The sequence below is a fragment of the Lithobates pipiens genome, unplaced genomic scaffold, assembly GCF_037356315.1.
Source record: "Lithobates pipiens isolate NorthernLeopardFrog02 unplaced genomic scaffold, aLitPip1_a1.2 Scaffold_18, whole genome shotgun sequence".
NCBI classification, from domain to species: Eukaryota; Metazoa; Chordata; class Amphibia; order Anura; family Ranidae; genus Lithobates; species Lithobates pipiens.
This window is the reverse complement of record NW_027507758.1, coordinates 146413425-146425629: the sequence shown is the minus strand read 5'-3', so window position 1 is coordinate 146425629 and position 12205 is coordinate 146413425. Positions and strand designations below refer to the sequence as shown.

General features: G+C 41.8%; 1 protein-coding gene across 2 annotated transcripts in view; it reads left to right on the top strand.

Annotated features, from left to right (window-relative positions):
* Positions 1–12205, top strand: part of SIPA1L2 (signal induced proliferation associated 1 like 2) — a 329734-nt gene that overhangs the window by 147012 nt on the left and 170517 nt on the right. For both annotated transcript variants that reach the window (XM_077486232.1, XM_077486231.1), the window contains exons 7-8: positions 4691–4848; positions 9411–9987. In XM_077486232.1, the coding sequence (XP_077342358.1) occupies positions 4691–4848; positions 9411–9987 (735 nt within the window). The remainder of the gene's footprint in view (positions 1–4690; positions 4849–9410; positions 9988–12205) is intronic.

Genomic DNA, 12205 nt, shown 5'->3' with positions numbered 1-12205 from the left:
GCAATGCTAGGGGGGCAATTTTCAAAGTGATTTCTCAACAAAATAAAGAATAGAGATGTGGATAGATGGGGAAGTTTGCTTTGAATATTAAATTTTTTTATTTTTTTGGTTTTTGGTGCTCAGATGCAGTGAAGATCTTCTTTAATTATGTTTACTTATAGTCCCCCAGCAAAGTCCCACAAATACCTGTTGAGCCTTGCCTGTGAAGTCCACCTAATGCAGCTTCCTGTGACGATGTAGCAGTGATGCTTTCAGGGGGCTTGGAAATCAGAAATGCTTAATGCTAATTCACAAATCTGTAGTTTGTCAATCGGCACCTGGCTACACCTAATCCACATCATCGCCTGATGTATGACTTCAGAAGATCATTCTGCCTGAGATAGCTTGCATGGTGGTGGATGTTGCATACTTAGGAAATGTGCCCACTCCAAAATCAGGGCACACTGGGAGATCCTCCAATAGGCTAGTCCAATTCTGAACCTAAAGCTTTAGGCAATTTTCAGACCATTCTCAGCCTAGGAGTATATTCTTTGTCTTGTCGCATGTTAATGGCATGCATGTTTGAACTTGCTACAAACCTTTGTAAGATACATTCAATTGACCTAGGAGAAGTCCAGGATATAATATTCTCTTATATAGTTACTCAGATCCCAAAAAAAAATTTCAGTCTCTACAGATTTTCCATATGAGTATATCTTACTATTCTGCAAATCCCAGACATTATCAAAATATAAATATATAATTACATTTTATTTTACTGTTTGCACATTGACTGTCAGCTTGACTGTAAAAGTGGTTACCAGATTGATTTGTTTCTTCATGAGATATCTTTAGCTTCAAAAATTGGAGAAACTTTTCTTTAAAGGGAAGCTTTATTCTCTACAGCAGGGGTGTCCAAACTACGGCCCTCCAGCTGTTGCAGAACTACACATCCCATGAGGCATTGTAAAACTCTGACATTCAAAGACATGACTAGGCATGATGGGAATTGTAGTTCCTGAACAACTGGAGGGCCGTAGTTTGGACACCCCTGCTCTACAGGGTGTGAAAGATCTCTATATCTATTTTTCAAACTAAACACAGCAAATAGTTATTTCTATCACACAGTGGGGTTGATTTACTAAAACTGGAGAGTGCAAAATCTGGTGCCGCTCTGCATGTTAACCAATAAGCTTCTAAAGTCAACTCGTTTAGTTAAAGTGTTACTAAACCCATAACAGTAAAATCAGTCTGTATATGCAGTAAAGCATGCTTGTCATACTCACTGTGGAACCTACGGGGTTAATCCTCCACATTGTGTAAAAAGGATGTTTGATCCTGTCTTCTCTGATCCTCCCCTTCTTCCGCTCTCCCCAATCCATCCTCTGATAAGACAGAGCCTTTGGAGTCACTCTGCACATGCTCAGTTTGGTGTGTATTGCTAGAGAGTTTTTTTTCTTGGGAGGGTGCATGTGATCTGCACAGGGCCAATCAGCACTGTCCAGACAGAGGGTCAGGGTTCCTGCAGCTTCATATGACAGTTAAAGTAGAATGAAAATTCCTCATACAAGTTATATTAGCTAGGTATTTCGCAGTTTATATTTATTAAAATAATTGCATTTCCAAGTTCTGTGTACTGTGGAAGACCAGATATAGTGAATACAGGGTCCTGGGTTTAGTAACACTTTAAGCTTTGACAAAAAAAACTGGAAGTTGATTGGTTTCTATGCAGAGCTGCACCAGATTTTGCACTCTACAGTTTTACTAAAGCAACCCCATTTTGTCTTTCTGGAACTGTAGATAAACAGATTTTTTTTTGTCTGCAAGAAAAAAATGGGCCCTTTAGTTCTCTATTTCTGGGAAATGTGGGCAATAATTTTGTCAATCGCCTGCCCTACCATGGGTCCATTGGACCCAAGCGGAACTTTGAGAGAAGCAGTGCCCTGTAAAAAGGCCACCCTGCTGCCCTCAACACGCACAGTGGCAGACTGACCATTTGGGCACTCCTTGAGGGCCCGAGGCCAGTAGGGGTCATCATGAGAGGCTCATGAGAGGTGCTTGGAACCCCCAAAATGAGCTGTCTGCACTCAGCTGGAGTTGACATTTTGATGCCTGCCACCTTCACACAGGCATAGCCAGTGCTGCACTCCCAAGTTACGAGCTGCAGAGATCCCCATGGACCCTGCCCCATAGATTGAAGACACAGAGAGCCCGCCCCGGTGTCTAATAGTACAGCACTGGAAAGCTACACATAGGGAGCCAGCTGTTAGTTCTTTGCTGCGTCTTTTAATTTGCATGCCCATTGTCAGCGGTAAAACACCAGGAGTTGTGAAAACTGGAAGTTCCTCACAGGGTAACATTACCAGCATCTTACACACAACACACAGAGTGCCGATTCTCAGCACCCGTTGCAAACACCTGACCTTTCCTTCCAATCATGTTCTCACATTGTACTGTGGAGTCCATGATAGTAAAAACCAGATGGGTGAAGATTTTCTGAGGCCGGGTATATAAAATCCTCTGATCATATTAATCAATGATCATTTTGTGATCACAGGCCCATGCCCATCCCATCACAACTTACCACAAGGCCACCCATGGAAAAGTTTGCAGAAAAATTGGGAAACCCAGCAGCTGCAGCATTAGCCATTCATGTGCTGGGTGTACACAGTCTGACAAGAAATCTTTTGAAGATTGCACCAGTAAATGGGTTCTGTTTAAATGATAAGTTCAATTGAAATTTTTTTTTAAAAAAAATGCACATCTTTTTGCAGGTAAAAAATGTACATTTAGTTTTTTTTTTTTTATTGGGAGCCTGGAAAGCATTGCCCCTGCAATCAGATCGCGGATGTAATGCAGGTGAATTTGTAACATGTTTCATATTACACCCTGAATATGGGTGTAACATGTTACATAAGGTGAACTTATCCTTTAACTCCAAACCTTCTGTTTCATTGGCTGCCACAAATGTTCTGCTTTTTCCTATTTCAGAATATTTTATTAGGAAATTCCTAATAACATTTTCTGAAATACTAAGTGTACATAATGATAATGAGCTTGTTGGAGCAAGCTCTTCTTCCACTTACATCATATCTGGATTCTGGAGACAAGTTGGAACAGTGGATCAGGATAAGGGGCCAACTGACCATTTGGGCACTCTCCAAGGACCCAGGCCAGTATACTACCCTAGCCTGCCCCTATACTACCCTGGTATGTCATATGGATTTGCATATAGACTGCTTTACATGCAGTTGCATGTAAATCTGACTTCCTGATAAATTAACATTTAGTTTTAATTATCATGGGTTTAATTATTTGGCGGGTATGTTTTTTTGTTGGGGGGGGCAGCATTTTATTCTTGGACCCAGGCAGCACAATGTCTTGGGCCAGCCCTGATTTTGTCTCTTAAAAACATTGCAAGCACAGAAAAAGGCTGTTGACCCTACCAAAAATCCAGTGCGCTTCTAACTTCCAGTAGTGTGTTGACAACATTGCACCTGCTGTATTGAAATGCCTGGTTCTTATAACCCCTCCCAGTTCTCATATGTAGGACTACACAACAATCCCCTTATGTTTTAGATTAATGTTCTGTAGTCCAGTGGAAGAAAGCTTGGCTGTGATAATACTACTTGGGAATTCAGTGTACCAGAGGCACCGTGTTATTAGCTTAAAAAAGTTAGGAGCTCACAGCATTTCGGGCAGATCAGTTGTTATCTTTCTGTACAAGCATTTATAAGGGATAAATCATAGGAAATTCATTTTTTTACTTTTCCCAGACATACACTTTCCTTTTTTAAGCCATTATATGTAAAAGAATGGCGTTTCTTTTTTAGTTAATAGCATTCCAAGAAAGAAAATAAAGTATGCTAAAGATGAAACATGTCGCCATTGGGACTGCCATTACTAACTTTTTCTCCTAAAAATACTAGATGGTCAATTGTTATACATGTCTTTAGTACTGACCCAGAACAATTATTTGACTTTTCTCCCATTTTCCTGATCTGTATACTTCTAGATCAGGGGTCTCCAAACTTTTTAATCAAAAGGCTAATTTAGTGTCCTTCAGAATTAACGAGGGCCAGACTGCAGCCATTAAGAGTAGAAAAGATCCTGATGTCAGCAGGAATAAACAAAGCCCCATCTTTAATGTCAGTGGGAGGAATTGAGCCCCATCGTTGGTGTCATTGGGCCCCATTTTTGGCATCACTGGGAGGAATTCTGCTCCTTCACTGGTGTCGGGGGGGGGGGGGGGGGAGATTATGCCCATTGTTGTCTTTGGTGGATGAAAATAGTGCTTTGAGGGATGGATAAAATCAAGTAAAGGACCGCGTCCAGCCCCATGGCCACTGTTTGAAGACCACTGTTGTGGATTTTGGATTTGGAAAGCAGTGAGTAAACTTAACAGCCATGCAACTAAAATTTTTAAATGGCATCCCCTGTATTTCCATTATGACAGATCTATTTGATTATCAATTAGCTGTTACCTGTGTGAACTGTCCATTGAGGATGATTTTGTCTGTCTAATCTGCTTACATTTGGCCAAAAATCTAGTGGACTGGTACAAAAGAGGGATTGTTGTGAGTTCATTTTCCTTCAATGTGAACAAAAGTATAAAACTTACAGTTAAAATATATATGTTTGAGATATTTGTAGTTGGGTGCATACATCATCAGAAAGGTATTCTAACTTTTTTTATTTTTTATTTTCTCAGCTGCTTAGGAAAAGACACATTGGTAATGACATTGTTACTGTCGTCTTCCAAGAGCCAGGAGCCCTGCCATTTACTCCCAAAACAATTCGATCCCATTTCCAGCATGTTTTTGTTATTGTAAGAGTTCACAATCCATGTACACAAAATGTGTGTTACAGGTAAGAAACCTACACAAAAATGATTATTGTTTCTTGTAAAATTGATATAGCATTTCTGCTATAATCGAGTGCGCCATGTGCCTTTATAACTTGAAGTTTATGTAAGCCCTAAAAATGAACTTCTCTTATTTGCTTCCTTCTGGTCTGTTAAATATACAATTGAAAGTGTTTTTTTTTTATCTGTTCGATAAGTGGAAAACTATTTTTGATCCTTCCAGGTATACGGTATCTTTGTAACATCTTGGTACACTGAGGTTTCAAGCGGTGTTGGCAGCCATGCCCAGTTCACCTCTATGGACTACAGAGCCCTCCCATATGTTATGAAGTTGAGGAGAGAAGAAGGCATTCTTTAGTCCTAAGCCCTTGTACACATGGTCGGAGATTCCGACGGAATGTGTCCTATCGGACCGCTTTGTGTACCCCTGATGTTCCCTGTGCCCCCTGTGATACACCATGCTGTGCTCAATAATGTGCCCTGCTGTGTACAGCATAATAAATCCTGCTGTGTACCTCCTGATGTTCCTTGTGCCTCCTGTGATGCACCATTCTTTGTTCAGTAATGTTGCCTGTTGTGTACTGAATAATAAACCGTGCTGTGTGCCCCGTGATGTGCCCTGCTGTGTTCCCCATGCCCTGCTGTGTACCCCCTGATGTGACCTGTGATGTGCCCTACTGTGTGTCCTGTGATGTGCCCCATGCCCTGTAATGTTCTCCGTGCCTTGCTGTGTACCCCCTGATGTGCCCTTTGACCCATGATGTGCCTTCCTGTGTTCCCTTTGATGTGCCCTACTGTGTGCCCCGTGCCATCTGTTGTTCCCTGCTGTGTACTCCTTGATGTGCCCTGTGGCCCATGATGTGCCCTGGTGTGCGCCCCATGTCCTGTGATGTCCCTGTGCCCTGCTGTGTGCCTTACTGTGTGCCCCCATGATTTATGTAGGAGGGGCTTTGTGTAGGTGTGGCTTGCATGTGGGTGGGAACACAGGGGGCCCCATGATCTTCTATTGCCAGAGGCCCCATAAGTTGTCAGTCCACCCCTGCAGCAGTGTAATAGTCACAAAAATAGAAAATATTTATTAATACAATTTCCACAAAAAGGCAACATTCACACTCCACAGTAAAAACCATTAAAGAAAACGTTGTCAATAGTGTTAATACTGTGGTGTGGTGAATGTTGCCTTTTTGTGGAGATCTTATTAAATATTTATTATTTTTGTGACTACTACACTGCTGTGTATTTCCCTTTGCAGTTACTCTCCCTTGGTATATTTCTATATCCAAGTCCTTCTCTCCTTTTCACTAACAATATACCAAAGCTTTTTCTAGGGCAAAAATAGCACAGTTCCTTTACTATATTGCAATCTACAGCAGTTAATTTTGTATGTTAGCCACATAAAAGATCTAAAAAACATTTTCTGAACGGCTGTGAAATCATTTATTTAGCCATAGAGGTAACGAGCAACAGAACAGTTTGTAGCTTGATAAAATTTAGATGCCTAAACTGGCAGAAGGCCACAGGAAAGGTGCAAAGGGTTGTATGCAGCCCAAAGAAACATCAGTTTGACATCCCTGCTATAGAGCACTGAGGTTGAAGAAATGAAATACAACACAGTAACCCAGGGCTTTTTTTAATGTGTTTACGATAGTTTGTAGGTGACAGCTTACATTTCTTATGGCATAATTGGCACGCATTCGTTCTAAAAACCATCCAACCCCAAGTAACCCTGTAATAATGTACTCCTGCCTCTACGCGTTGTCATTACACCCATTATATATAAATACAGTATTTATATATATATATATATATATATATATATATATATATATATATATATATATATATATATATATATATACATAGTATCTCACAAAAGTGAGTCCACCCCTCACATGTTTTGTAAATATTTTATTATATCTTTTCATGTGACAACACTGAAGTAATGTAATGTAAAGTAGTGAGTGTACAGCTTGTATAACAGTGTAAATTTGCTGTCACCTCAAAATAACTCAACACACACCCATTAATGTCTAAACTGCTGACAACAAAAGTGAGTACACCCCTAAGTGAAAATGTCCAAATTGGGCTCAATTAGCAATTTTCCCTCCCCGGTGTGACTCGTTAGTGTTACAAGGTCTCAGGTGTGAATGGGGAGCAGGTGTATTAAATTTGGTGTTTTCGCTCTCACGCTGTCATCCTGGTTCAACATGGCACCCCAATGCAAAGAACTCTCTGAGGATCTGAAAAAAAGAATTGTTGCTCTACATAAAGATGGCCTAGGCCAGTGATGGCGAACCTTGGCACCCCAGATGTTTTGGAACTACATTTCCCATGATGCTCAACTACACTGAAGAGTGCATGAGCATCATGGGAAATGTAGTTCCAAAACATCTGGAGTGCCAAGGTTCGCCATCACTGGCCTAGGCTATAAGAAGATTGCCAAGACCCTAAAACTGAGTTGCAGCACATTGGTCAAGACCATACAGCGGTTTAACAGGACAGGTTCCTCTCAGAAAAGGTCTCGCCATGGTCGACCAAAGAAGTTGAGTGCATTTGCTCAGTGTCATATCCAGAGGTTATCATTGGGAAATAGACGTATGAGTGCTGCCAGCATTGCTGCAGAGGTTGAAAGGGTGGGGGTTCAGCCTGTCAGTGCTTAGGCCATACTATACGCACACTATATCAAATTGGTCTGCATGGCTGTCGTCCCAGAAGGAAGTCTATTCTAAAGATGATGCACAAGAAAGCCTGCAAACAGTTTGCCGAAGACAAGCAGACTAAGGACATGGATTACTGGAACCATGTCCTGTGGTCTGGTGAGATCAAGATAAACATATCTGGTTCAGATGGTGTCAAGCGTGTGTGGCGGCAACCAGGTGAGGAGTACAAAGGCAAGTGTGTCTTGCCTATAGTCAAGCATGCTGTCATGGTCAGGGGCTGCATGAGTGCTGCCGGAACTGAGGAGCTACAGTTCATTGAGGGAACCATGAATGCCAACATATACTATGACATACTGAAGCAGAGCATGATCCCCCTCCCTTCGGAGACTGGGCCAAAGGGCAGTATTCCAACATAATGACCCCAAACACACCTCCAAGATCACTACTGCCTTGCTAAATAAGCTGAGGGTATAGGTGATGGACTAGCCAAGCATCTCTCCAGACCTAAACCCTATTGAGCATCTGTGAGGCATCCTCAAATGGAAGGTGGAGGAGCCCAAGGTCTCTAACATTCACCAGCTCTGTGATGTTGTCATGAAGGAGAGGAAGAGGACTCCAGTGGCAACCTGTGAAGCTCTGGTGAACTCCATGCCCAAGAGAGTTAAGGCAGTGCTGGAAAATAATGGTGGCCACACAAAATATTTTCACACTTTAGGCCCAATGTGGAAGTTTTCACTTAGGGGTGTACTCACTTTTTTTGCCAGCAGTTTAGACATTAAGGGCTGTGTGTTGAGTTATTTTGAGGAGACATCAAATTTACACTGTAATGCAAGCTGTACACTCGCTACTTTACATTGCAGCAAAGTGTAATTTCTTCAGTATTGTTACATGAAAAGATATAAAATATTTATGAAAATGTGAGGGGTGTACTCACTTTTGTGAGATACTGTGTGTGTGTGTGCATATATATATATATATACTTAACAAAGGACTGATAATTCTGTTCAGCCAATATTGATCTCAGATAACCCTGTCGGACAACACAACCATATTGCTGAAGATCCCTCTCTGCACTCTCCCCCATAATATTGTTCAAGAGACTGACGGCCTTGTACACTGCATAATAGCCTGATTGGCAACTAGCACAGTTGCTGGCTCTCCCATTCTTCATTTGCATAATGCTTTACTAGCTGTTTTAATTGTGATTTTTTTTTAACCTAAATGCAACAATTGGTGTAGTCTATATTTGCCTGAGGGGATGCTTTAAAGTTGAAGTCCATTCACTTAGAACAGTTATTTCTGGAAAAAAAAGTATATCCTTTTGGAAAGTTAGCAGCATGATCTCCCCACGAGAAGTACTTCCTCTTCCCCTCTTCATCCCCATTATGCAAAGGCAGAACAGACATAGCAGTCTGTACTGAACTGGCCAACTTTCAGTACATGTGTACCCAGCTTAAGAATTAAGATACTTGGTAAGCTGGTGAGTGATTGGACAGACTTTGGGAACAAGATGAATGCAATAGTGAATTAGGAAAACAGCTATTACACTTTAGCTCAACTTTTTTTTTTAACATAGAATAACCCTTGAAATATCTTTATGGCCTCAAGAAACCCTTGCTAATAATTACTATATCTACAGCTCATGGTACATTCCTGATATTTGTGGTCATTGGGAAGAATCATCACCCTTACAGATAGATAAAAAGTTCATTGTTGTGTGTGGTTACTCATCTGAGAGGCAGACGATGCTTATTGCTCAAGAAACTCATAGCAACCCTGGAACCTTTATTGAGTAGGCTGCTTTAGCTTATTTATAATTAATAAAATAATACTTTAATTTAGATATCCTTGCATGTTGTTTGTTAAGCAGTTGTTTAATTGTTCTGTCTCTTTTTGTTTCTTTGTAGCGTTGCTGTTTCAAGGTCAAAAGATGTCCCACCATTTGGCCCTCCTATACCCAAGGGTGTGACATTTCCTAAGTCAGCTGTTTTCAGGGATTTCCTTCTTGCCAAAGTGATCAATGCTGAGAATGCAGCACACAAGTCAGAAAAGTTTAGAGCAATGGCTACAAGAACCCGACAAGAATACCTGAAGGATCTGGCAGAAAACTTTGTTTCAACAGCTACTGTTGATAGCTCGGTAAAGTTGAGTTTCATCTCTCTTGGAGCCAAAAAGAAGGAAAAGGTGAAACCAAAAAGGGAAGCTTATTTATACAGCACCGGTGCTATTGTTTGGAATGTTATAGTCCGGGACTTTGGACTTTCTTCTGACATTGAATGTTTTCTTGGGATATCCAATGAGTTTGTGGTCCTTGCTGAGAAAGAATCCAAAAATGTGGTTTTTAATTGCTCTTGTAGAGATGTAATTGGCTGGACATCTGGATTAATGACCATCAAACTGTTTTATGAACGAGGGGAATGCATACTTCTGTCTTCCACAAACAATTGTGCTGAAAATGTCCCTGAGATTGTACAAAGACTGGAAGTGAGTATATATCGTATTTTACCCTAAAAATTAAGGAATGGTTTCTTTCACGTTTACATTCTCAGTTTAAAGTTTAGTGAAAGCAATTTTTGGGGAAAAGGCACCAAGGATATGATGTACCTGTAATGAATCATTTTCCATGTCCTGCTGTCTTAGCCCTTGTACACACGGTCGGACATTCCGACAACAAAATCCGTCGGATTTTTTCCGATGGATTTTATCCGAAACTAGTGTTGCATACACACGGTCGACAAAGTTGTCAGAAAATCCGATCATTCGTAATGTCATGACATTCATTCCTTGCGACGGGACTAGGTTGCAGCTAGTAGCCAATAGCTTTGGTCTTGTAATTTGATCTGAGCATGCGTGGCACTTTGTCTGATCGGAAATTCTCTACAAACGATCGGACAAAGTCTGATCGGATCATGCTCTCAAACTTTGTTGGTCGGACATTCCGACGGAAAAAGTCCAATGTAGCCCACGGATTATCCGACAACATGGTCCGATCGGACCTTTTCCGTCGGAATTTCTGACCGTGTGTACAGGGGCTTATTGTTCCTGTAGAAATCCTTCCTTCACTGATGCCGGTCCTCTTTACAGTGCTGAACTTCTGGTGTTGTATGGATTAACCGCTTGGCTGTATGTGTGTATATGTGTGTGTGTGTATGTGGTCTCATCCAGAGTCTCCAACTATGCCCACCTCATATGCCCCCTTCCCATGTACTCACAGAATTCCTGGCATTTTTTCAAATGCTAAATTATCTGTAGGTGGAAGAGAACCTGATGAGTGACAGGACCCCCCTCCTCCATCATAGTTTTAAAAAAAAAAAAACTTTTTTTAACAGAATGTGAACACGCACCTTACTTATCTGTATATATACAGCAGAAAAGTTTTATTAATTTTCAAAGTGTACAGCAAATGGTGACTACAATGAGTGCATTGAATATGAGTGTCTGTTTTAACAAGTACAGTAAATGAAGAGCCTGACTACGCCTTGACTATGTTCAACATGCAGAGTCCCATTCTTTCTAAATTGTTCTTGTTCACACTTGTATGCTCAGTCACCTTAGCTTTTTTTTTATGTATTCAGGCATTTTTGTACCCATTGAGTTCAGTGGGTGCTCCTCCTCAAGAACTTCTCTGCCCCCCTTGTCTAGCCCAGGAAACAAATTCCTGATATACATGCAAAAACACTTGCCAAACTTGTAAAATGCTTGTAAGACACCTGAAAAATGCTTTAAACATCACTAGGAATATGCTCTGCTGAGGTATGAATGCAAGCTTACTATTACGGCAATGATAGCCCTTCCAGAGGAGTAAAGGAAAAAAATAAATCTAGCTGTATGATTTTTAATACACTTAAAGTGGTTGTAAAGGGTGAAGGTTTGCATCGCCCCCCATTGTCCTCCCAGTACTTACCCCAGCCCGATCGCAATCCAGCGTTGTGCATGAGAGTAGGTGCTCTCCCAGGTCTCTGCGCTCCTGATTGGCTGAGAGACAACAGTGGGAGCCATTGGTTTCTGCTGCTGCCAATCACTTTTTACACCCAGTGAGGATAGAGCAGGGCCAAGCCCCATTCTGTGTGTCTTGTGTGTCTGTGGACACACAGAGTGGGGCTCGGGAGCGAGACAAGCATGAGTGCCCCCATAGCAAGCAGCATGCTATGGGGGCACTCAGAGAAGAGGAGTGGTCAGGAGCGCCTGCAGGGGACCCGAGAAGAGGAGTATCAGGACTGCACAGAGCAGGTAAGGGCCGGTGCACACAGCGATGCGCGGCGAGGCGTCTCCGACTTGCCTCGCCGCGACTTGCACGGACCTCAGCGGCGACTTGCAGAGGACTTCTGTATAGAAGTCAATGCAAGTCGCCCCCGAAGTCGCCCCAAAGTAGTACAGGAACCTTTTTTCTGAGTCGGAGCGACTCGAGTCGCTCCTCTCAGAACGGTTCCATTGTACAGAATGGGGGCGACTTGCGGGAGCGAGGCGAGGCGAGCCGTGTCGCCTCGCCTCGCGCCGCAGTGTGAACCGGCCCTAAGTATAACATGTTTATTTATTTTTTTCTGAAAAATACCTTTAATATCACTTTAACAAAGTGCTGTGCAGTCTAAGCAACATTCCAAGAGTTAAATGTAAAGTTTAACTCTATATAAATTTTTGTATTGGACATTTGGGGATTTAAACTCTCCACAGACAGGCTGCAGGTGACAGACTTAATTTTTAG